Here is a 27728-nt window from a genome sequence, read left to right as displayed (position 1 = left end):
TTGTGTTCTCTACTGTGTAACCAGGTACGACCCTTAAAATAATCCTTTTATATGTCTAGGGTTGTGAGAAAAGAAGGCCCAAAGACATATCCACGGATTGGAATCAAAACAGATCTGAAATTCTGTTTTTCTTAAACCTTGACAGATAGAGGTGTCAAGAAGATGTCGAGCAGCTGTCGAGCCACGAGGCTGGAACAGCTTCTTAAACTCGATAGATACTAGCTGTCGAGTTTTAATGACACACTTCTTTAGCTTGTTTCTTGGACAGACTTGCATGGCTTTAACACTTGATCTTGAAACCTGGTTCCTTGAAGTATTAAACACATCCTAGATCTACCCAAATACAAACAAAATACATTTTGTCAAAGGATTAGCCAATTACATAAAAGAATGACATATGTTCTTAATAAGTGAACTACATATGTCCTAACAAAGTAGACTCAACATTAAAATCACAATTACTTGTAATTACTTGAATAAGCAATTACTTTGAATCATTATCTGAATTTTGCCCTTGGATATACTTCAGCATCAATGTCCAAATTCTGTCCTACATATAGCAAGCATTAGCAAAGTATCCACGACCTTCCTTCTTCGGAATTCATGAAGCTACTCCAAAGAGAAATTGTTAAACAATGGTATACCACCCTACACACGTATTTACTTTCCTAAAAATAAAACAGAAAAGAGAGGAGAAGAAGCATAAGATAACAAAAAGAAATAAAATCTAACTTATAAAGAACACAACCTTCACCACATCCTTAAATATTGCAAGAGGCACATAACCCCATTTTCGTATCCTATCATCTCATGAGAAAAAGATTAACAAATGTAAATGTAACCAAGCCTATTATTGGATGTAACTATCAAACTAATGATTAAAAAAAAAAAAACTATCAAACTAATAGTTCAATAGAGAGAAATAGAAATGCTTATCACTAATATTGACCAATGCCAAATTCTAGTTGGTTCATTAGTCCAATTGTGGGTAACATATTTTTTTAAAGCTTCACATTAGGACTCCTAGAATTTCCTGAATTAGTTGTAGATTTTTCATTAGTCACACTTCTGCATTTGTGAATAATAAAAATAATACCATCAAAACTAATTGAACTAACTTTTACTTTGCTATAGTTTTTTCTCCAACTTAATACCCAAATAGATTCTCAACTAAAATAGAATACAACATGAAAAATCTATAAAAATCCAATACAACATCCAATATAGCCACTTGTAATAAGCACTTAAAGAGCAAATATACAACAAAAGACTATTAAATTACATAACTCATCCTCATTAGGAATATACCTACTTTTCTTTATACACAAATGCAACTGCAAGTTCTGTAATAAATTGAATCAAACAAAAAAGATCAATAACAAAAATATAAATTGACCTTCCTATATTAGAAGGAAACTCCCACTCCTTTTCTGTGATAACATACAAAGCCCAAGAGGCTTGAGAGAGCTGATATTAAAATGGCTTCATGTTTCAAATTGCATAAATATTTGTAGATTTCATAAGGTTTTTTTGGCCCCATGTAAAACATACGATCATGAAAATTTTCTCCTATCAGTTTTGTTAATTAACTCTTTAAACTATAAAACTTATACAAAAAATGCAATTAAGATGCATTGGTATGGAAAATTTCTTATAAAAGTATTGTTTATACATAAAAGCTTTCTAATTTTACATGAACTATCATAATTTTAATAATAATTGTTAAAAAAAATAATAAAAAGTGAATATTCTACATTGTATGAATACTATATTGGAAAAGTTATTATAACATATTATAATTCCAAAGGCTGAAAAAGAGCACTTGAGTTAATTATTTCAATGATTGTTTTGGCTTTTTCCATCAAATAATAGATAATAATGTTTCACCAAGGACAATAAAAGACCCTATTTAACTTCAGGTGAGTTGGTGGCTTCTTTTAATTTCAATAACAATTAGTGACTGTTCATAAGATTTTAGTTTCAAATTTAACACTTTTACTACTGCTTTGGTATCAGTTTATGGATTTTTGGCTTTCTTCTTGGCAGTGGTGAGCACTTTTGTATACCTGACTATTTTTTAGTGAAACTGCAAAGAGGACAATCTATATAGTTGCAGCCGTTATTTCCAATTGCTTAAAAAATAAATCATAGCTGTCTTAAATTGCAGCAGAGAAAAATGAAAGAAATACTGCAAAAGAAGCCTAAGAAAACATTGAAAATATGGGTTGAATTATCAACAGCACACCATTTAACCAAATCTTTGTCATTTATTTCTATGTTTCTATTTTAAAGAAGGCAGTAAATAATCGAAGAAAACAATAATTTCAATTAGATCAACTATATTTATGAACTTATAGATTGACTAACAGTAGTACATTACTTTTAAAATCTTGTACCGTTAACCATTACTTTGTTCGACTTAGTGAATGGTTATAAACATCATAAAAATGATTATGTATAACCATTAGACTATATGAATTCTCAATTATTAACGTCTCACTCCATCAAATATATATATATATTAACGTCTAATGATTTGTTGAAATAAGAAAACTATGCATATGACATCAGCCACATCTACAGTATCAAGCTTCCCCAATATGGATTCATTCTTAGGTGTTCCATCACCACATAGAGAAAATCATCATTTCCCTAAGTTAAATAAACATATCCATAAAATAAAAAATAAAAAACAACATCAAAATCTAAAATCTACAAACTGTAACAAAAAATCCCAAAACATTAAAGCAAATATCTAAATCTATACCTATCCAACCAAAATACCCAAAAACAAAGTCAAATTTCATACCCAGATCTAAGAAAGGGGAAAAAAATTACCGGTGGCAGTTTCGGTGATCTGATGATGGCAGGTAAATGGCCTGATCGATGGAGTTAATGGCACTTAGATTCTCTTCCTCAATCTCAATTCCTGTGTGTGCCTGCGGCATTGTTAATCAAAAAGTCAGAAGAAAAAGGAAGAATTTTTGAAAGGAACCGGGAAACGATTCTCTTTTTTCTCAAAACAAAAGCAAATATCTACAAACATTTTGATGAAAAACCCTAAAACCCAAAACAAAAATGAATCAAATCTAAACCTATCCAACAAAAAAACTCAATTAAAAGTAAGATTTCATACCTAGATCTAAAAAATGGAAAAAAAAAAAAAGTTTTGACTGTTCAGTTGGTTGATATATGGCCTAACGGTTTCTTTCTATGCTTGCTATTCTGATGGTCTAAGTCTGGCCAAGGAACGAACAATCGCTGGCCTTGGATATTTCTCTCTTTCTCTTGGGGTCTGACGAACAACTCTGTTCTTTCTCTTTCTCCGTACACGGGCAAGTCTTTTGAATGTAATTTACCCATTTAAGTAGTTAGTGTTGTATTTATACTCAGAGACCATCAGACTGTTTTAACGCTGTGATAGGAAGCCTCTCCAAACGATGCACCGTACAATTTTTTAAAGATTAAATTGCATACGTGTTTGAATTTTAGATAGACACTTTTCCTATATGGTAGCACCTTTTTAATTGTAGAAATCAACTTTCTCTCAGCTTCTGCTATTATATATAGTATATGATATTGATTATTATTATTATTATTAGCATTGTTATAATTCGTAATTGTTACTTTTTGCTTCAAATGGCAATTGATTTTATCTAAAATTTGTGATAAGTTGGGTTACATTAAGTTGCTTTTGCATGTGGTTCTACAGCAAATGCTAGAGGCCTTACTCGAATTAGGGTATTCTCTTCTAAAATAATAGCAGCTGATAATGGAGACAAGACTCTCAAAGGAATACATGAAGAACATGGATGACTAGAAAGTAGACTTTGTTGAATGTCTTCTTTTGTACTACTACTTGGTGGATCCAATATTATTGGCTTTCTGTGTTTGCATATGTTGGGTTCAAAAAGTTTAAAACAATTGACAAATCGTGAACATAAATTTGTCTAGATATAGATCCTAGAGTCTATAAGTATTATTAGGTAATACTCAAGGTGATACAAGTCAAGATTCAAGAACAAGTAAGTTGTAGAAAGAAGATTTCAGAATTTTCCTAGCTCAACCAATCGAGAGACAGGCTCGATCGATCGAAATATGAGTCTGCAGAATTTTAATTAAGCCTAAACAACAGTTCAAGCCCATTAAGGATTAGAGTTTCAGATCTACTTCTTCTAGTATATAAAGGAAACTTTAAGCACATTTTTAAAAGGCTTTTTAAGAGAGAGAAGAGTGTGCCTCTTTTGTAGATCTAGAGTTTTGTACCCAAAAACTCTCTAGAGTCTTTTTGATATGTTATTTATTTGAATATCTTGTGAGATCTAGAGGTGTTTATCTTCATACACACTTAGGGTTATCAAGATCAAAATTTATGTCAAGAACTTGGTGATCATTTCAGTTGCTGCATAAAGAACATTCAAGAAGATCAAGATTCACAAGTAGGAGAACTTGTGGTTGCTGCAGATCAAGGGAAGAAGTAGTCTGTGGACTTGGAGCTGTCACATGGTCGTGGTAGTAAGTTTTCTACTCGAGGTAACAATAGAATGTTAGTGGTCTAAGTTCTATTGTACAAACTTCAATTCTTTAATAGTGGATTTATTTTTTACTTTGAGGATAGTTAAGTTACATCCTCCCCAGGTTTTTATTGGTTTGGTTTTCCTAGGTCATCATATTGTTGTGTTCTTTATATTTTCCGTTGCTTTACATGATATGATTATTTTTTTTAACCTAGATCTGCATAATAAACCTAAGTATTCACTTGGTTAATTAATTAGGTTAAACAATCTAATTTACAGGGATCTAAAAACGTACAAGTGGTCTCAGAGCGAGTTAGCTCTAGTGTTTAGATCATTTGATCTAAGAGTTGATCATTGATTCCTGCTATCATGGATAATTTGAAGTGTTTTTCTGCTCATGTTTGTGATAATTTGAATAAAGAAGATGCTATTGCTTATGTTGATCTTATTGATACTTGTGAAACTCTTCATAAGGAATTATCAATATCTTTGAAAATTGCTAAGAAATTTAAAGAAGAGTTAAAATTGGTTAATCTTGAAAAAGAGGAATTGATTGTGATATTAGATGAATCTAATAAAAAGAATGAATTTTTGAGAAATCAAATTTCTTCTCAAGATGAAAATAGGAAAAGCTTGGAACAAGAGTTAGATGAATCTAAAGCTAAACTTGAAAATTTGACTAATACCAAGCCCGCTGTTAATAACAGAAGTGTTTCTGTTTCTCTTAAGCCTAAAATTGAGAAAGTTTATATCCCTCCTTTCGAGAGGAATAATAAAGAAAAGACTTATTTTGGTAGGTTAGACAAAGGTAAAAATTTTGATGTAGACGTTGAAGCTTCTAAACCTATTATTAGAAAGCATAATAAATCTATTTTTGTGTCTACCTGTCACCTTTGTGGTGTTGTTGATCATAGTTGATCAAATTGTTCTTTGTTGAGACAAAAACCAAAATCTGATACTAGATTTGCTATTAGGAATACTGATATTCCTAAATTTGTTCCTGTTTGTTTCTTTTGTGGTGTCTCCGGTCACATTCATCCTAATTGTCATAAATTGAAATTTAAACATTTTGTATTTCAATCTAGGATATGTGATGATATTTCTCCTGCCACATGTCCATATAAATTGTTTCATATTATTTTGAAAATTTTGAGTTTGTTGGCTTGTGAAAAGAATTTGAAGGATTTCAGTCTTTCTTAGAAGACTGGTATAATCCCTCAAATACACTTTGCTTCTCATGGATTTTCACCTATAAAGCTGAAGACTTGTGCTATATGGGTGAAAAAAGATTCTCTCAAGTGAGTGTTGGTGACTTGTCCCTGATTTAATTCTTTCAATTATATGTGAACATGTTTACTTTTAGTTTTTGGTTGTTTTATTTTCTTAGGTTGTTTTGATTAAAAAAAAAATCAAAAACATTGAAAATTTTCAAAAAGACAAATATTTTATTTTGTATCTTGTTTTATTTGTTTTGAGGATTACATGTGTTTTAATACCTCTCTCTTGATTTAGAACATGCTTGACATATTGTGAAGAAACTTGAATAATATGTGTTATATAAGTGCTTAGCTTTTTCTGATTTTGTGTGAGTATGTACTAGTATGTACATGTACTCATGGGTTAATTAAGAAATTGATATTTCTTGTTTGTGTACCCTATATAGCTTAGTTAAGCATTATCATGCATAGCTCTGCATTGTTCATTTAGCATAATGTGTGCTTTTTGTTTTTTGTAATAATTTTTTTTTAAACAAAAAATATTTTTGTTTTGTATTATATATCTTGGATTTTGTAATCAGGGTTGGCCATATTATTTTTACATAACATACTTGTGTACCTTTTTTAGTTTGGATGAGCTTATTTTACTGCATTTTGCTTGTTTTAACTATGTAGTGCATGTTGTGTGGGAATTGTTTATAGTTTTTGATCACGTGATCTTGATTTTGAAGTCACATGCTTTTGATTGTAAGGACTAAAAAATTCTAAGAGAAATGCATAAATAACTATCTCACCACTGTTTACGAGCCAATTATGAACACCTTAGTATATATCATAAGATTTTATACTTGAGAAAGTGTAGCATATGCACAAAAAGAACATAAGGTGTAGCCTCGGATATAATAAATTCAAATGAAAAAAAATTTGTGTGTACATTATTGGGCTATAATAAATTCAAATAAAATAAAATTTTTGTGTACATTATGAGGCATTACAAGAAACTTTCATAATCACAAGCTTGTTTTTAAGAGATGTGAGAGTTATAGGATGTAACTCTTTAGGTGATAGTCACTTCAAATTTATGTGATGAATAATGTAAAAATTGTGATTGATTACTATCTACATATCACCTCACATGTATCTCATGCTGTTACTAGTTGCACACACTTCACAAGTTATTCTTTGCTAAACTTAGTACATGAAATTGTGTGTGAATTTGGATTGGCCATCCAAGATTATGTTTTCTATGGTGTTTGATGCAAAATATGTTTAAGGGTTGGCAAAAATTATTATTATTATTTTTTTATTAAAAACTTTGTTTTGAAGTTTTGGGTTGAAAACTCATGTCTTTGAAAAACTTTTAAACTCATTCTCATACATTTCATTCATGAAATAACTTGGTTTGAGTGGTTTTTGCAAATTCTTTTGTGGTTTTTCATAAATTCAGTTTTCCAGAATTTTGATCGATCGAATGTGTTTTTTGACCAATCGAAAATCCCTTGATTTTTAATCATTGTTTTCTGCCTGACTTAATTGATATTCGATTGATGCTCAATTGATTGAAACTGAAAAATTTTTAGTTTTAAGTATTTGACCAAATTTTTTTCATGCATCATTTGTGTTTAGTATTCACATGCATTGCATTGTTTTCTGTATCCATCTTATAGTTTTACAGTCATATCTCTCATTGTTTTCACACATAACATGCATACACTTTGCTAAATTGGGTACTCAACTTGATTTAAAAAATGATTGATTAATTTTTGAATCTTTTGTACATTTTAGTATATGCTATTTTTTATGTGTGAATTGAAGAAAATATTTTTTTTAAGAGATATGATGGGTAATAAATGTGCAAATATTTTCTTTTCTCATGCATCTGTTTATGGGTCACATAGTGTCAAATTTGCATTTGTTGAAAGAGAGAATATTTGTGTTCATGTGTAATCTCTTCTTTTTTTTTTTTGGTTAGGTTTGTGTCTTTTTAGTTTTCCCCACCGCCTAAATTTTTCCCAAAATTTTTTTTTCCGAAAACTTGTTCTATTTTTCCTATTTTTATAGGGGGAGAAATTTGTTTTTAAAACCTATATTCTTCATAAGGAGAGTTGTCTCTATTTTCTATAGATTTAGATTCATTTGTTTCCTTGATTCTCTATTTTCTCTTGACTTTTGTTGCATATGTTTTTTGTTAACTCTTTGTTTGAGTTGTCTTTGTCAATACGTGACAAAAAAGGGGAGAAATAGATGAAATGTGGGGAATCTTGTTTGTTTTGTTTAGGGGGAGTTGAAATTGTTTTTGAAAGGGGGAGACTATAAAAGTTTTTGATGTATCTAACTTAGGAGAAGAGTTAGTTTACTTTTGTTTTTATATTGTGTTTCATACTGGTTTACTTGTATTTTCACACATGCGTTTATAGTTTGTTTAGTGTTTCAGGAATTTACAGGTTAATTCATTCAAAGCTGCTGTCTACTCTTGCAACTGATAGGTAGTAGTTAGTTTGAATTGTATTTTGGGCAACAATTTGTAATTGGGAATTTTATTGTATTGGGTTGTTCTTGTATTTGAGCATTTCATTTTGTATATAAGTTTTGTCACAAATTTCCAAAGGAAGAGATTGTTAGGTTCTAAAAGTTTAGAACAATTGGCAAATCGTGAACATAAACTTATCTAGATATAGATCCTAGAGTCTATATGTATTATTAGGTAATGCTCAAGATGGTACAAGTCAAGATTCAAGAACAAGTAAGCTGCAGAAAGAAGGTTTCAGAATTTGCCTGGCTCGACCAATCGAGAGACAAGCTCAATTGATCGAAATATAGGTCTGCATAATTTTAATTAAGCCCAAATAGCAGTTCAAGCCCATTAAGGATTAAAGTTTCAGATCTACTTCTTCTAGTATATAAAAGAAATCCTAAGCACATTTTTAAAAGGCTTTTTAAGAGAGAGAAGAGTGTGACTCTTTTGTAAATCTAGGGTTTTGTACCCAAAAGCTCTCTAGAGTCTTTTTGATATGTTGTGTGTTTGAATCTTTTGTGAGATCTAGAGATGTTTACCTTTATATACACTTAGGGTTATCAAGATCAAGATTTATGTCAAGAACTTGGTGATTGTTTTAGGTGCTGCATAAAGAACATTCAAGAAGATCAAGATTCACAAGTAGGAGAACTTATGGTTGCTGCAGATCAAGAAAAGAAGTAGTCCATGAACTCGGAGCTGTCACATGGTCGTGGTAGTAAGTTTTCTACTTGAGGTAACAATAGAATATTAGTGAATAAGATAAAAGCTTACTTCTTGATTAAGAAGAACAATTTTGTCAAAAACACACTTTCCTCTTTTCTCTTTTATTTTCTCTCAAATTTGGAGAGATTAAGTTTTGGTGGGTCTGGAGAGAAAATAAGCAAGCCCCACCACATTTTTCTCCCTTCTCCCCTCCCAACAAAACACCCTTCCCACCTATTTTCTCTCCTATTTTCCACCCTCCCCAAAATCATCCCAACCAAACATTCCTTTTAACTCTTTGCCAGTGATAGATAATTAACAAATAGGGTCATTTAGAGCACTTAAAATGAGAGTCATGAATGCCATGATGCCTAATGAAATTAGTGAGTTTCCCAAGATGGTAAAAGAAAAAATGCACAGTTTCCTGTTCTTAAAAAAAAAAAAAATCCAAATTTATTTCGTGTTATTTGCGTTGTCAAGAGTGACGTAACCTCTTAATCATCCATTTAGATGTCTAACGTGGGAAATTTCTTCTAGAGAGGAATGGTGGGGTTTACAACTTTACATGATATTATTTTCATCTTATGAACATGTTTAGTGGTAAAGACATACCAGATTGTCTACATTTTGTGGAATCCAATGCTTAAACTTGATCATGGGATTGTTTCTCTACTCTCACTAACTCAAACTATGGCATCTAAACCCATTTTATATCTTTCAAAAGTTCTAATATGAGTGACCTTTTTCAGTCACTTGCACAGTGCAAAGAGCACAGTGGAAGAGAATATATAAAAAAGATTAGTTGCTTGTAAATGATAAAATAAGAAACAGCACTATAGATAGTTCTTATCTTGTCTCATTAGATTTGAACTAAAGCATCGTTGTGTGATAAAGAAAGATGCTTATTACTTCATAAATGTAATACGTGTGGGCAAGATATTCTACATTTGTGATCACAGAAAGAATCATGACCTTTTGCGTCTTGAATAAGCTTGCACTTCTTTGGTGGGGGTTCCACTTGATGTTCTTCAGGCTGATCATGTGTTTCATTATAATTCAAAGCAATACCATTGGTTAGGATTGTTTGCTATTTTGATCAAAGTTAAGGTGCTCTTTTTCATTATATTCTCTCAATTGTTATATTGGGCTACCTACTTTTACACCTTCACTCTTTTCTGTTGACATTATTCAGTCCTGGAATAATCCCAATAGGGAAAGTTAATTATGATGAAGAATTTGAGCACCCAATTCATTTCAACTTTTCTTTGAACTTGAAAGCAATACTTTTTTCTTTCTTTTTGGCTGAAAGTTGATGAGGGTAATACTTACATAACCTCCTATGAGGCCCTGACATGTATTCAATTAATTTCTATTGTTGTTGGTGTAGCAGTCGCTATTGTTGTGGTTGATCAAAATCCTTGGCTGAATTGATTGAAGGAAAATTGTGGACAAGAATAGTATGATTCCAAAACTTTTTAAATATTTTCAATAGAGACATCTATGATTTAAATCTTTTTTTAACTATTAAATTATAAAAAATTAAAATTAAAAGTGGTATTTTTTTTAGTTGATGTTAATTGTTATAGGCATTACACCAATAAATATATAAAAATCAGAAAATTTATAGTTTATTCACTTTATTGCACTATTTCTCATCAATCATTCACCTGTAGTCATAATTACGTCCTAAACTAATAAGAAGGTACTACAATTGTCACGGTTTTGAGTCTAGTTAATAAATGATATATCCTATCAAACCATTCTACACCTTAGGTTACATCCAAAACTCATCAAAACACACACCATCAAAACACATAAGAAATTTGCTTCTCATCAAGAGGGCACATCAACATTTGTTTCTTGTAGTGATGTTTCCAAATTTGGGTCACTACAATTGGCGCCGTTTGTGGGGATCCTACTCATTTTGGGGCTTTGAACTAGTTTGATACTGTCCAACTATGGAGGGCCCACATGTCAGAGAAGGTTTTGTTGGAGGAAATCATTCAAGGGCCTCATCAAGGAGTCACAGGAGGCTAAAAAGGGAGCACAAGAGGGAGCAACAACAAATGCAAGATGGGCACGAGACGAGAGTAGACTTTAATGAGGGATCTTCACAGGGTGAACGGATTGTATCCTATATCCCTGAGCGGTCTCATCACAGCGATTGGGTGAAGGAATTGGAGAATCTACGAAAGCAGGTTAATGACTTGGAAATTGAACTAAGAGGCCAACACCGTAGAAGAGAACGGGAGGATTCATCCGACGATCCCAACTACATTGCAGGAGAGTCATCTTGAGGTAGTGGTTCGCATCGGTCAAGGGGCAGATCCCATGAAACTATGGGGCATTATTGCGAATCTCCCCATCGCGAAAGGTCTGAATGCCATAATGCTGCTATGGATGCAATGAGTCGAACGTTGAGGAGAGCTGCCCAATCACTGTTCTCGAATGTGATCGAGCGCATGGAAATGCTAAGACGGTTTACACGGCCTCCGTTCACCATTTATGATGGAAAAACTGACCCAGTGGAGCATGTAAGTCATTATATACAAATGATGTCACTTTATTCTTATAATGATGGGTTGATGTGTAAGGTGTTCCTGTCTAGTCTCGGACCGACAGCTATGAGATGGTTCAATGGTTTAAGGAAAGGGTCTATCCGAAATTTTGGGGAATTGATGCAAGCGTTCGGTGCCCAATTCATAACATGTAGTAAAGTACCTCAGTCGATAGATGCCTTGTTGTCCATGAGGATGAGAAGTGGAGAAACCCTCCAATCTTATGTGAATAGGTATTGGGAATTGTACAATGAGATAGGTGGAGGGAACGAGCGGGTAGGTGCCAGCACCTTCCGGGTGGGTCTCCCCGAGAAGTCGGAGTTGAGGGATTCATTGACCATGCGACCTCTTGAAGGCATGCAACAACTGATGAGAAGGATTGAAGAATATAAAAGACTAGAAGATGATCGGTTGCAGGGCAAAGGCAAAGCCCCGACACCTTCATAGTATCATAAAGAGTACCGTCTCGAGAAGTTTCAGTAGAGGACTAAGAGGGAGCCGAGAGCCCCTGGGGAGGCTTTAGCGCAACGTGCCGAGGGGGTTAGTGTGACGTTCAAGGAGCATGTCTATAAAATCCTTGAACGAATTAAGAATGAGCCTTATTTTCGATGGCTAGGAAAGATGGGTGGAGATCCAGTGAGAAGGAATCAAAGATTATATTGTACCTATCACCGGGAAAAGGGTCATACCACTGAGCAGTGCCGCATGCTGAAGGATCACTTGGAGCAGTTAATTGTTGGTTGGCCAAGAAGGACCGAGTATTGGCTAGGGATCGGGAAATCGAAATGATCGAGCCCTGCCCCTTCCTTTAGCCATGCCTTCCTGTTTCTAGTGAACCCAAGCCTCTATTCCATCCCCACTATTGGTGTCTATAAATATAACTACATTCTTGAAAGGCAAGCTAACCCAACCAATCCACATGGAATTTCCCCAGTCAAATTTCTTATATAGGGAACCTGCACAAACTAGATAAAATGAATGGAACTACATCTTGCAAGTATTTTTCACCAGCAACGCCTTGAGTGTTGTCTAATCATACACATAGATTGTATGATATGTTTTTAGACAATTTTATGTTCACGTATTTGCCAACAAACATATACAAATATAAAACCTAAAAAAAAGTTATATGCAATGTTTACTTAATGAAAATCATTATCACACCATTTTGTAATGAAAAATAAGTTGGCTTGAAAATTATTAAGCTGTGCTTGTGCAAGTTATTCACCCTTCATTTCAAATGCAATGAACTTATCTTGTAAAATAAACTTGCGAATGTCAGCGTTATGGACAAAAAAGCTATGATAGAGCTGTGTTCCAACCGTGGTTGAGACTTGAGAGAAGAAATTCTCCATGGGCATTCTGAAATCTGATCCTAATTTACCGAGACGAAGACCTTCTTTTAATTGTTCTTGGGATACTATGGTATCATTTCATTGTCATTTTTAGTTGTTTGGAATTTTTTTTTTTTTTTTTGGTCTTTGTGGGTCATAGGGAGTTTATGCATGTAGCAAGCATAATGGATATATAACCTATGATTGTGGGATTGAGTGAATATTTTTAGTAACATAGACTTTGGGCGGTGCCGAGGCTTATGTGGGTTTGTAACTCTTTGATGAAATACTAGATCCAAATAGCTTCAATTAACTTGCACATATAGTCCTTATGTTCAAAAGAAAAATATTTCAAGTTTAACTAATATTTGCTCACTCGAATTGATGTAAAAAATGAAGTTGTAATATGTGCTGACAATAGTAATGATGCTGTGGTTTTACCTAGATAAGTGAGGTAGATTGTATTAGCTTTCATGCTGAAATGTTAGTCTAATCATTGTTATTCTTAAGCTATTTGATAATTTAAACTTACTATAAATGTATATTTTAAACAATTTAAAAAATCAATAAATAGTCATTAATATATGAAGTTAAAAACTAGTCTAAGACTCTAAATATAAGATATTCAAACAAATAATGTGACTACATAAAAAGTAAAATGGAAAAATAAAATAACTTAGAAGTATTAATGATAATGACATAAAATCTTTTTAATTGATGTGGCAATTTTTTAATTAAAATATTATAGGAACATATGCAATATGACCAAGTGGACCAATAATAAATTGCAAACAAATTTAAATAAACACATCATCATTCAGTCATCGATATGAACCGTCAAGACACAAAACTACTAATCAAAACAAAAGTCACCCCTTATCTAGATAGATCTCATCTCACATTACTTATGTAACCAATCAATTCCAAATCATCATCACTAGTCAAAATCTAGCCGCCGCTGCCCACAATGCCCTGGCGAAATCACTAGTGAACAACTTTGTTAATCTTCTTCTCCTTCCCATTTGAGGTTTTCTCTTCAGCCTATTGCTCTCTCATCATTCATTGGGATCTTTCTCTTGTAGCCTTCAGAATTAGTTTTAAGTCCAGATCGACCAATTTACTTCATCTCTTTCCTTGATACTCACAATTAGAGGTCATATATCATTATTCAAGATTCAATCTAGGTCATATAAATAAACATTAAATGGTGTGAAATTGGTTAAAGTTATTCTAAGTGTAACTTGATCTCTCTCTCTCTCTCTCTCTCTCTCTCTCTCTCTCTCTCTCTCTCTCTCTATATATATATATATATATATATATAGTTCCAAAATCATATGACAAACTTATTATCAAACCAAACCAAAGAAAAAACAAAAAACTGTTGGAGTTTTACCAAATTATTATGTACAAAACAACATAACACGATGAATAATTGAAATGCATTTAAGAAAAGGTAATAATTAATGTAAGCACACTATTTTACACATAAAACTTGTAATTTCAAATCACGAGTTCAGTGTATAAATATGGAAGCTTGTGACTTCCTTTATGTTAACAATATAAAATGAGAGAGAAAGACTGAATAATCTGTATATTGATGTGTGAATAATAATGTACAATAGAGAGCCTTATATAGGCTAGGTATGTATGTAGTACAAGTAATATAAGTAAATTACAAGTACAGTATACTGGGCCAAGCCCAATGGGCTAATCTAGTCTAAGCTATACACTAACATCCCCCCTCAAACTTGAGGTGGTAAGGAGGAAGCCAACTGGAGTTTGAATATAAGATCTCGAAGACGACCAAACGGGTAAGTCTTGGTGAAGATATCAGCAGGCTGGTTAATAGAGGAGATGGAGAACAACTTGAGATTTCCTTTTTTGATATGCTGGCGAGTGATGTGGCAGTTAATCTCAATGTGCTTGGTGCGTTCATGGAAGATATCATTATGAGCAATGTAGATAGCACTACGATTGTCACAATAAAGAGGAGTGGCAGTGGGCTGTGGAGCATCCATGTCAGCCAAGAGCCAGCAAAGCCAGACAAGCTCGCAGGTGGTGTCGGCAAAGGCACAATACTCAGTCTTAGTACTGGAACAAGAACCACATCCTGCTTCTTGCTACGCCACGAGACAAGAGAAGTACCCAACAGGAAACAGAAACCTGTGATAGAGCATCGATCAGTCGGATCACCTGCCTAGTCCGCATCTAAATAAGCATGAAGCTTAAGAGAAGATCGAGAGGAGTAGTGGAGACCATGATAAAGTGTGCCCTTGACATATCAGAGAATCTGAAGAACGACAGCATAGTGGACAGAACGAGGGGCATCCATGAACTTACTAACCATACCCACGGCATGTGAAATATCCGGACGAGTAACAGTGAGATAGATCAGACTACCAACCAACTGACGATAGCGAGTAGCATCAAATAGAGGTTCACCATCCAAGGGTGTGAGCTTTGCATTGTATTCCAAGGGAGTGGAAACAGTCTTGTTGTTGTTGATACCGGCTTTGGAGAAAAGACCAAAAACATATTTAGCTTGGGAAAAATAGTATTTATTAGAGGATAAGGTAACCTCAAGCCCAAGAAAATAGCTGAGAGTACTCAGATCTTTCATCTCAAAATGTTGACCAAGGAAGTGCTGAAGAAAGCGGATACCTACAGAATCATCTCCAGTAATAATCATATCATCAACATAAAGAAGAATAAGAGTGATACCAGTAAAGGATCTTTGGAAAAAGAGAGCAATGTCATGAGGACTCGAAGTGAAACCCTGCTAAGCAACAACTGAGCTAAAATTTTCAAACCAAGCTCGAGGTGCTTGCTTGAGGCTATAAAGAGCACGGCAAAGGCGGCAAACTTGACTACCTAAGTGTGGATAGCCTAGGGGTGGCTGCATGTACACTTCTTCTCAGAGGTCTTCATTGAGGAAAGCATTCTTCACATCCATTTGATAAAGAGGTCAACGGCAAACAGCAGCCATAGCAATGAGACATCTGACAGATGTAAGACGAGCAACAGGAGCAAATGTTTCCTCATAATCAATGCCATACTCCTGAGTAAAGCCTTTGGCAACTAGGCGAGCCTTATACTGTTCAAAAGATCCATCAACCTTAGTCTTGATCTTGTAAACCCACCTACAACCTACTACAGACTGGCCAAGAGGCAAATCAACCATATCCCAAGTGTGATTCTTATGAAGGGCATCTAATTCTTCGTTTATAGTTTGCTGCCAAAAAGGGTCAGTATGGGCCTCACAATAGGTGTGAGGTTCATAGTGGGTGGCAAGAGCAAAAGGGCAGTGAAAATCAGTGAGATAAGAGGGAGGAGTACTTACCCGAGTGGAATGACAAAGTTCAGGACCAACAGGAGACTCAAGAGAGGGTGGTGCCACGGGATCCAAGATAGGCGGGTCATATGATGAGGATAGAATTGGAGATAAGTTGTCTGGAGAGGCAACCGATGTTGAAGAATCCTCCACAAGTTTAGGATAGAGAGGGAGGAAAAGATTAGTAAAAATGGGAGACTCTGAGGAAGAGGACGTAGAAAATTGCTGAAGACTCGTGAAAAGATGATGTTCCCAAAACTCAACATGATGGGAGACACGAAGGCAATGAGAAATGGGATCATAGCAGCGAAACCCCTTTTGAGATACACTATAACCAAGGAAACAACAGAGACGAGCATAAGGTTGGAGCTTTGTTCATTCATGAGGAGGAAGAGAGACAAAGCAAGCACAATCAAAAACCTAAAGAAAGGAGTAGTTAGGAGTTTTACCATAGAGAAGCTTGAATGGTGATTTTTTTTGTGTAGTTGGTAAAGGAATATGATTAATGGTGTGGACACAGCAATGAGTGCGGCCTCACCCCAAAAGCGCTTAGGAAGAGGAGCAAAAATGAGAAGGGTGTGAACAACATCAAGAATATAACGATGTTTTCGTTTTGCACGACCATTTTGTTGAGAGGTGTAAGGATAAGACCGCTGAGGAAGGGTACCATGACTATCTAAAAAGGACAAGAAAGATTTATCATTATATTCTTGAGCATTATTTGATCAAAAGACTTTGACGGTACGATTGAATTGTGTTTCAATCATTTTATGAAATGTTTGGTAAATAGACATAAGTTCAGACCTATGGTGAAGCAAATAGATTCAATTATATTGAGAAAAATCATCCACAAATATGACAAAATATTTAGATCCCCCCTCAATGGGAACAGGTGCAGGATCCCAAATACCAGAATGTATAAGATTAAAGGGTGCAGAAGAAAATGATTCACTATTATTAAAGGTCAATTTTGTTTGTTTGCCAAAATGACAGGAAGTACAACCAAATTTTTGAAATTGAACTAAACCTAAATGACCTTGAAAAGCTAACAATTGAAGACGAGATAAAGATGAATGACCAAGACGAGCATGCCATAGATTAGGTGAGAGGGTGGCAGTGGTAGCAGTTGCAGAAACAACTTGTGAAGGAATCTTCAAGTCATGAACCTTAAACATGCGACCAACCTTACGGCTTGTCCCAAGCACTTGACCCGTCCAGGAATCCTGCACATCCACACCATGATTAGTAAATAGAAGATCTATGCCTAATTCACAAAGTTGACCAATAGAAAGCAAATTAAAGGATAACTTTGGGGTATGAAAAGTATCACTAAGGGATAAAAAAGGAGAAGAGATTGTTCCTTTATGACTAACAGGCATATGAGTTCCATCAGTAGTGTAAATGGTGATTGGATGTTCTAAGGGCGCCTTATCAGAAAATTGGGATTCATTAGGAATCATATGGTTACAACATGCAATATCAAAAAACCAAGGTTGTTTACCTGAGGTGACAGAAAGGACAGTGGAAGTGCGGGATAAAATCTATTGAACTACTGCCTCAATATCAGCCGTAGTAAGTGAGGAAGCCAAAGATGGACCAATAGGAACCGATGGATCTGAAGGACATAAGTAGCAGCCCGAGGAAGAGAAGCTTTATTCTGCTATTGCATAAATTTCTGTAGTTTGCAAAAAATTGAGATGCCATGGCCTTTGGCACGACAAAACTCGCAGTGAGTATGTTTGGAAGATCGAGAGGTGGGACGCCCAGAGTTTATTCATGGAGAAGCAGTGAATGCAGCAATAGGAGGCTATGGAGATGGTGTAGCTAATACATGATCAGATGATGACATGTGATGAGTAGACCAACGGTTCTCCTTAGAAATGAGCTCTTTGACTACAGCATTAAGAGAAGGAGTAGAAGACTAGCTAAGCAAAGAAGCCCTAGTAGGCTCAAAATCCTCACGTAAGCCCATCATGAAGTGCATAAATTTACGGCGATCCCGATATTTGACAAAGAGCTCAATGTCCTTAAAACGCACTAGTGGAGGATCTACAGTAGAGAGTTGTTCCCACATAGTAGAATTCTGAGAATAAAAATCAGAAATAGATTGACTTGTCTCTTGGAACATTTGATAAAACTTTGATTCAATGTGGAACTCTAGGCTTAAATCATTGGTACAATTATAGCAATCAGCCATAAATTTCCAAGTAGCCTCAGCAGTCTCAAGACGAGAAAGAAGATTATGAATGGAGGGAATAGAGGTATTGAATACTCCTCTAGGCGTTCTTCATCATCATTTGTTGTAACAGCAGTTTTGGAGGCATCTTCAGCCGTTGTGGCTTTAGACTTAGGGTTTGGTACTGGCTTAAGAATTGAACTAGTCCCATATCTCCAGAGTTTATGACCCTTGAGAAAGATAGTCATATTTTGAGTCCATGCATTATAACTAGTAGGACCATCCAACATAATGGTGATAGGACGTATGATATCTTGTTCATTTTGTTAAGCCATAATGAAGAAAATGGCCAAAAAGTGGGATTTAGAGACATCAAATGAAGAAATGGAGCCTAAAATTGGAATTAACGTGAAAAACTGAGCAAGACAGGCCCTGTTGAAAATTTTTGACATTAGTTAAAAATTCAACGCAAAAAGTCAATGGTCAATAGTGGTGGTCACGGTCAAAGTCAACTGCTGACGTCTGCTGACGTAGGCAGATGACGTGAGGTGCTGACGTAGGATGATGACGCAGATGCTGACGTGTGCAAGATGACGTCAGCCTAGGGCTGATGTGGACAAATGCTGATGGTCTCAAGCGCGTGGCGCGCGTGATGCGTGTGGAGGCGTGTGGCGAATCGATTTCCAGCACGTGTGCACTGCTGGCGGCGTGTGGCAGCGTGTGGAGCGCGTGTTCGGTAGTTAGAAGCTTCAGATAGCGCATGTGGGCGCATGTCAGGTCCTTTTTTATTGTTCTTGGTTGAGTTTTGCTCTAAATTGGCTGTTTCATCATTCTATGTCTTTGCTTTGACAATTGGATGAAGAGGATTGTGAGATCCAAGAGTTGTAGGGACTGTGGGTGTGACGGTCGTGACTCGCTTCTAACAGTCACTACTAGATGAAGGCGAGGGCAGCAGAAGAACGCCGGAGACGTCCAAAGGAACCAGAAAGTCAAAGGAATGACTATGATACCGTGTTAACAATATAAAGTGAGAGAGAAAGATTGAATAGTCTGTGTATTGATGTGTGAATAATAATATACAATAGAGAGCCTTATATAGACTAGGTATATGTGTAGTACAAGTACTATAAGTAAATTACAAATACAGTATACTGAGCCAAGCTCAATGAGCTAATCTAATCTAAGCTATATACTAACACTTTATTTTGTTTCCCGACGGAAGCTAACAAAGAAACTTTGAAACAATATTGCAGCACCAGTCATTCAGTAATACGCATGCTTATACGTACTTTAACATATCAAACGTCCAAGGAGGTTGTGGAAGCATATGCAAGGAGCTCTGGGTCACTTTCAAATTTAGCCATGTCTTCCTCTTTCAAGTTAACCCATGCCTCTATTCCATCCCCACTTTTGGTGTCAATAAATACAGTAGCGTTCTTGAAAGGCGGGCTAACTCGACCAATCCACATGGGATTTCCCCAGCCAAAGTCCATTTCATATATAGGGAACCTGCACAAACTAGTGAAATTGAATGGAACTATATCTTGTTTCAGGACTTTTTCACTTGCTTCTTTGAGAAAGTCCAAGTGTTGAGTGTGGTCTTGTAATTTTTTCACATATTCATTGTCAATCTTTCTTATCGCAGCTCTTAGATTGCCCACAAGGCCAATCCTCTCTTCACTTGACAGAATGACTGTTGCACCGTGGATGATATTTCCAAAAAAAATTTCAGACAACGGGGGATCCATCCTCGTCCGTAAGTTCACTGCAAAACGAACTAAGTTGAGCTTCTTATGCCCACAGTTTTCTTGTGTAGCAGCTACATATCGGCTCCATATAAAGGCTGACAAGGCCTCAACACGGCTTGGGTGTAATGGGCATTCTAAGTCTGAGCTTTCTGCGTATTTTTCCTTAAGAGTCTCTATTGTTGCAAAACTAAACACAAACCTCTTTATTACAAGCTTCTCTTTTGTCATACCAGTTTCTGGTTTAAGCCCAGATAAAGTACTTGTAGGCGGAAAGAGAGTTGATGCTTGAAATTGTGGATAAATATCACTCTGGCCTCGAGCTGTGGCTGCCCAATTTTTCATAAACATGATAAAGGATGTGCCATCGGCAATCTTGTGGGAAATGCATGCGCCAATGGCAATACCGCCACAAGTGAAGTAGTTGACTTGAACAGCAAAGGTTAAATTGTGCGTGCCATCAATATCGCATGGAAGAAATCTGTTGAACTCTGCAGGATTTGGATTTGTAACAATATCTGAAAGCTTGCACTTGACTTGGGCTTCGCGAAACAACACCCCTTCATCGTTGCAGTCGACGTTAAGATTGTCTTTAATGCGGCCAGCTAATGGGTAGTAACGCGTTAAGACGTCAGACAATGATTGCTTGAGGACACTAGAGAATGATTTGGTAGTATCAGTGCTGATTTTGGAGTAGGCATCATTCTTTGTGTAGAAGAAGAGAAATGAAGCATATACAGGAGGCGATATTTGGTCAAGAAAGGAAAGCTGATAATAGCCAAGATGGGTGGGAGTTGGTGAAGACGGTTTGATACTCTCGTTGGAGAATAGTTCCACTTCAACCTTCATTTTCTCTTGCCAAAGTAAGTTCACCAGTGCTTCTATGAAAGGTTCTTACGCAAATGGTGGCATCTATCTATGAAAGGTTCTTACGCAAATGGTGGCATCTATGTACGTATTTATAAAGCTTCTGCGAGTTGGTTTGATAATATGTGCATGTGCGAGGTATTGACGTCATTACATATTGGTCAGCAAATTCCGGATTGGACGTAAAGCCATGATAGTGCTGTGTTCCCGCTTGTACATTTCGAGATATTCGCTTCAAGTGTGATTAAATAAATATATATATATATATATATATATATATATATATATATATATATATATATATATTTTGAAAAGATGATTAAAGAAATTTTATATGTGCGTACCCAATGCGTTGTTTGTAGAAAACTTAGAGATTAGAGGTTATATTATGGTGATACTCATCTATTGAACTATGTAATAAATTAATTTTTATTTGTGCAGATTTAAACTTTAAACTATAAAGTGGTCTTAGCTTTAAAAAATTTACAATAACCAATTAGTAATTTTGCATTTCAAAAAATAAGAAAAATAGATTTTAAATAAAAAAGTTTTAAAGATATCAATTAGTGGGGCTTGATAATCAAGATTTTTTTTTTTTTTTTTGAGATTTTATTAGCTCTCACTCAACTGCATTTTTTTTTTTTTTAAATTGACAAACTTTCATCTTTCTTGGATGATTTTGCATTTCTCCTTGATACCCTCTTATACTTTCATTTTTCTTGACTTGACTGAACACACCCCCTTTTTTTTTTTTTTTTGATGAAATGTATCTTATTTTTTCTTTTTCTCATCTTCCTCAATTTGATTAGATTTTTCTCTTGATGAGTCTTCATTTTTGCTCATCTTTCTCAACTGGAATGATCTTTCATGGAATTCATGTCTCTTGTGTCTTTTGATGAATCAGTATTTTCTCACAACTTGATGAAAATTCTTGCATTCACTTTTCAACTTGATGAATCAATTGGTTGAAGTCTTTTCTAGCTTGATAGCCTTCTTTTTTTCTCAAAGTTTGATGCTTTCTTAAAATCTTATCTCTCCTTGATGGATTTCCTTTCTACCTAGCTTTAGGGAACTCTCTTTTTTGAACTTGATGAATCTTCCTCTTTTTATCTTGTCATATTATCTTCATTAAGGATCTTACCAAGTGGTGCTGGATCCATAAGGTCAACATTTCATCATCCAGAGATTTAAGCATGCATACTCTCCCCACCCAAAGTTTAAGTTTTTAGTGGGTTCATTGAAAACTAGCTAACTATTTAGGCTCAAGTTGGCTAGCAATGGATAATTATTGTAATAGGTGTCAAGGAATAATGCGGGTTATTGAAGGCGGCCTCCTATCCCTAGTGATGCTTTCTTGTAAGCATAACAACTTAAACTCTTTTAATAAATTATTCTTGGAATAAGGGTTCAAATGCTCCAATGATGTAACAAAATTTTGAGAGATTGGGATTGAGTATATGGGTTTGAGAAATTTGGATGAATGGATGTATTTCTTTGATTGCCTCTTAGGACCTTTTCTTATCATATTTTGAATGTTTAACAAAAGTCCTTACATGGATTGAATGAAGTTAAATCCCTCCTTGGAACAAATTGATTGGTAGAGCAATTAATCATCATGATTTGGAAAAAGTTTTGCCAAATGGATCTTCTTGTATTCTCTTGAAAAGAAGGCTTTTGAAAAAAAAAAATCTTGAAGTCTTTGAAGGAACACAAAACAAAGGGTTTTTAGAAAAAGGTTACTAAGAAGGCACAATGCCCCTAGTGCAATTTTTTTTTTAAATTTTTTCCTCTTTTATTTATTTATTTATTTTTAAATTTTTCATGTACTTATGAACAACATGATTAATCAAATGCATCAAACACAACATGGACTTTATTAAGAAAATAATCAACTAGAAAGCAAATCCTAAGGAAACAATAAAACCAGAGAACCAAAATGAAATTCAAAGAAAGTCAAGATGACTGGCTAATGATGGCGGAGTAATGACTTGTTGGTCGATCAGATTTTGAATGGCATGTCACAGATTGATACATTTGTCTATCTGATGGCCAGGTTCTTGATGATAGTTGCAGAACTCATGTGACTTGTAACCTTTAGGTAGTGGACTTGGAGGAGGTCGAGGTTCAAGTGGACCAAGATGCCCTTCAAGCTTGAGTTTTTCGAGCAATTGGCTCATAGGCATGTGGAGTTCATTGAACCTTCTTCGAGCCCTAGAATTGACAGTTGATGATGTTTAGGGAACTACAAAATTGATTGCCTCCTCATGGGTAGTGTGGGTTGCAGCTTTCTCAAGAATGAAGCCTTCTTCATTCTTCAACAAATGAAAGCCCCCCCCCCCCCGACCTCCTGATAGGAGAACCCTGATCCTATTTCTACTTCGGGGAAATAGGATCGTGGGGGGTTATTGTAGGGGCTTGGGTCCAACTGGACTAGAAAAGCCCATATGTAGGGGCTTAAGCCCAAGTGACCTAGAACGGTCCACATGATCGAGGCCCAGTGCTATTAGGCCAAGACCAGTCCACCGATAGACGTGCTAAGGTCTAGTCACAGTGTTCGAGGAATTGTACTGCGCTCAGGACCATGTTGGGCCCAATGTAAACTGATAACCAAGGGGATCCAATGAGAGGATAGGGTCGATTTAGGTCCGTAACTAATCATAGTTAATGCCTTTGAGAAATCCGCTACCGAGCACTATTCAGCATTAGGAACAAGTTTCGAGAGAATCTGCAGAGGACATGATTTTTTGGGGGATTAGAGACGGAAGTGGGATTGCATGGAAACTAGTGAAAGGTAATGATTTCAATCCCACTAAGGAGAGGCTATATATGGGACTGAGGGCACACAAATAAGGGGGTGGGTTCTACTGAAAAGAGAGAAAGGGAAAGTGTAAAAAAAGAGGGAGTTGAGTATGAATGGGAGGGAAGGTCAGGACAAAGGGAGTAAAGATAGTTAGAGGTTGTGCGTGGGAAGAAGTGTGTCGGGCCTAAATCGTGAGGGATGCTCGATTGGTGGGCCGCGAGGGCTACATTTAAGGCGTAACCTGTAGGACAGTGAGGAAACCCACCAACAAATAAATTGAGAGCCCAAATCCATCATTTCTTGTAGTTATGTTTCCAAGTTTAGGTCACCATAAAATAATTTAAACTTCCTAACAAAATAAATATAAAACTACCCCCTCTCTCTCCTCTCACTATCTCTTTTCTCTCTCTGTCTCTCATGAAGTTCCATGATTGTTCAAAAATAGTTTTGACAGCTAATTGGTTCTCATCCATAATAGCAACACAAGCAATAAAACGGCATAGCAAAACCATGGGTTAAGAAAATTGGAGGAAACATGAAAGAAATTATGAGTCCAGTTCAAGAAAGATAGCCTCCTCTTTTCGTTATGAGTCATTCATTGTTATTGTTAGCTAAAATGTATTAGATGCTTCTAAGAATCTTGCAGTGACCCACCACTTCAATGTTCTCTTTATATTAATATTCTCCTTTTCCAATCCACCTAAATAAATTTCCCTCTCCTTTTTTTTCCCCTCCATTTCTGTTTTTTTCTTACATCCTTTGTCAAAACCCAAAACCATATATTTCTGTTTTCATTTTGATCTTCTAGTTCTAGTTCCAAAACTAATCTTCATTTTTATTTTTATTGTATTGGTAGTGCCATGGGTAACTTGCTAGTTTGATTTCAAATCCACCAAACTAAGAAATTTTTTTTTTTTACAAACTAAATAAAAACTAAAATTAACAGTGTCCAAATTTTCAAAACCCAATATTTTGACCCTACTCACTTCTTTGTCAATACACGAATTTTAACTTGTTTTTAACAAAAATAGACACAGATGAGGAGAGAAAAAAAAGTTAAAGGGTAATACCACCATATCGGTATGGGAGATAGAGAAATTATAAGGCCCTTATGGTGGACAAGTGACGTGGTCTACTATTCCACTAAAAGACTCCCACCTATTTAAAATTGTTGAATTAGAATTTTTTTTTTAAAATAGAAACTAATTATTGACTCAATAATTTTAAACAAATAAGAGTTTTTTAATGGAATGGTGGACAAGTGACATGGTTCACCAGAGAACTGTATAATTTCTCTAGGAGGAGAGGGGAAGATGCTTGATTCACATTAAATGTGAGGAATTTAAGTAAAAGTAGCTAAGAAGAGATATTTTGGTACTTGGGAAGCAGTTCAGAGATGACCAATTTACTTGGTTGATGCAATGGGCTTATTGCGGGATCCGAAAAGTTAAAGAAGACACAGTTAAGCTTAACCTTGTTGGAGCAAAAAGCTTGGAGGGCTTAGGTGCATTGGGCAGATTAAGCTTGGAGGGTCTATTTCTATTCATGTATCCAAACTTTATTCTTTAGTGGATCATTTCACCGCTTGGAGGGCGACGGAGAGGTTTTTCGCCAAGTTCTTCGATTTCCTCTTCGATAACACGTATCGGTGTTATTTTGGTGTTTGCATCTCTCAAACCCTTATTCTCTACCTTTAATTGCTATTGTGTTGTGTTTAATTATGATGTAAAGTTGTTTATTTGATTGGGTTTTTGCTTGCACCTATTATTTCGCAAATCTAGTGTTTGGGTATAAGCTGGTGTTGGTTCAATTTGATATTGGGGGTCTAAACATTCATTAGTGTTTTACACACTAATTGAACTTTCAATTGGTATCAGAGCGGGTATACTTATCGGATTTCATTGTCCTAGTGTGATCCTAGACCCCAAAAGAGATGGATCAATCTCAATCGCTTAATGCTCCTCCATTCTTTGATGGGAGAAATTATGCTTTTTGGAAAGTTCGTATGCGGGTTTTTCTTTGTGCTATTGATGAGACGGTATGAGATTCCGTTAAGAACGGGTATGTTAAACCCAATACTGCCAAATCCGAATGGGATAAGGCTGCTCTTGCTTTGGCAAATACCAATAGCAAAGTGATTAATGCTATTTTTTGTGGTGTGTCTACTGATGAGTTTTACAGGATATCGCATGTGAAGAATGCCAAGGAGGCGTGGACCATTCTTGAGACTACCTACGAAGGTACCAAGAAGGTTAAGGACACTAAGCTTCAAATGCTCACTACTTGATTTGAAGAGCTTAAGATGAGCGACGATGAGTCGTTTGATTCATTCTATGGGAAACTTAATGAGATAGTGATCGCCAAGCTCAATCTTGGGGAGAAGATTGAAGATGCTAAGGTGGTAAGAAAGATTTTGAGATCCCTACCGCCGGAGAGCTTTCGTGCTAAGGTTACCACCATCGAAGAAAGCAAAGACCTTGATGAGATTAAAAATCAAGAACTCATTGGTTCTCTTCAAATTTATGAGCTATCTCTACCATCGCAAAGAAAGAGCAAATCTCTTGCACTCAAGACGATTAATGAGAGAATGGAAGCTCAAGACTCCTCAACATCTTAAAGTGCTTCATCCACCTTTTTTAGATTCAAATTGGGATAGATAGCATGAGTGAGTAATTACATTCAAGGCTTTGGATCTCAATCTCATGTTATCATTCAAACTACCCAATATGTTTGTGACAGGGTAATTTAACTTTACTCTAGAAGATGGACCTTGACCAGAAACGTAGAGGTACCTTTTTATTCAATTGAAGAACTAGGCTCACTTTTTTCTTGTTGAGTTTCACGAACCGGTGTGTATAGTTCTGAACATGATGGTGTTGAAGCAGCATCATTTAATAGCAATAGCTCTTCATCACTATGCTTCCCAACATAATCATCAGGAATAGAGTTATCAACCTCCATAGTCTTTTCTTGAACCAAAGGAGTGTTTTCTGAATGAGTTTCAAAATATAGTTCATCATTGATCACCACATTTGAAGATTTCATGAATGTTTTAGTTCTCAAATTGTACACTTTGTATGCTCTACTAGTAGAAGAGTAACCCAGAAAGTATCCCTTGTCGCTCTTTGCATCAAACTTTTCTAGGTTTTCCCTATCACGCAGAATATAACAGTCATTGCCAAATATCCTAAAGTATTTGACAACAGACTTCTTTCCTCTCCAGAGTTCATAGGGAGTTTTCTTGGAATCAGATCTGAAATACACCGGTTGAGTATATGGCAAGCAGTGTTAAGTGCTTCTCCCTAGAAGGACTTGGGCATCTTCTTGTTATGTAGCATGACACGAGCCATCTCTTGAACAACCTTATTCTTCCGTCCCACTATTCCATTCTGTTATGGTGTCTTGGGTGAAAAGAACTTTTTATGTGTGCCTTGATCATTGCAGAAGGTAGCCAATTTTGTATTTTCAAATTCTCTTCAATGATTACTTCTAATTTTGGCTATCATAGTACCTTTCTCAACTTACAATTTCTTACACAAGTGTATCATCTTTTCAAGAGCCTCAACTTTATCTCTCAAAAGCACAACCCATGTATATCTAGTGAAAGCATCCACAACAACTAAAATATATTTCTTTCCACCTAAACTCTGAACTCTGAACTCTGGCAGGACCCATGAGATCAATGTGCAACAACTCTAAAGGTCTTGAAGTTTGAACTCCTGTGATAGACGGATGCTTAGACTTCGCTTGTTTACCCATCTGACATGGTCCACATATGCACTTTTCTATCTTCTCAAACTTGGGCAACCTAATCACTGCATCACACTTGGAAATATTTTCTAATTGCTTGTGACTTGCGTGTCCCAAACATTGATGCCATAAGTCTACTTGATTGATCTTTGCACTGAAACACTTGTTGCTTATACTTGGGGTTATCATAACAGTTGTCAATAGTCCTAGTAC

At 35.6% G+C, this 27728-nt stretch overlaps 2 protein-coding genes across 5 annotated transcripts in view; one reads left to right on the top strand and one right to left on the bottom strand.

Moving 5' to 3' along the window:
* LOC142637372 (ribulose bisphosphate carboxylase/oxygenase activase 2, chloroplastic-like) overlaps positions 1-27728 on the top strand; it is a 74566-nt gene that overhangs the window by 18112 nt on the left and 28726 nt on the right. The gene's annotated exons all lie outside the window — the stretch shown is intronic.
* On the bottom strand, positions 19580-20992 carry LOC142637300 (limonoid 21-O-acetyltransferse-like). Its single transcript, XM_075811575.1, has one exon. The coding sequence runs from the start codon at positions 20945-20947 to the stop codon at positions 19652-19654; it is 1296 nt and encodes a 431-aa protein (XP_075667690.1). The 5' UTR covers positions 20948-20992; the 3' UTR covers positions 19580-19651.

This window comes from Castanea sativa, chromosome 5 (genome assembly GCF_040712315.1).
Source record: "Castanea sativa cultivar Marrone di Chiusa Pesio chromosome 5, ASM4071231v1".
NCBI classification, from domain to species: Eukaryota; Viridiplantae; Streptophyta; class Magnoliopsida; order Fagales; family Fagaceae; genus Castanea; species Castanea sativa.
Note: the sequence above shows the minus strand (reverse complement) of the source record. Positions and strands in the feature narration are given on the sequence as shown.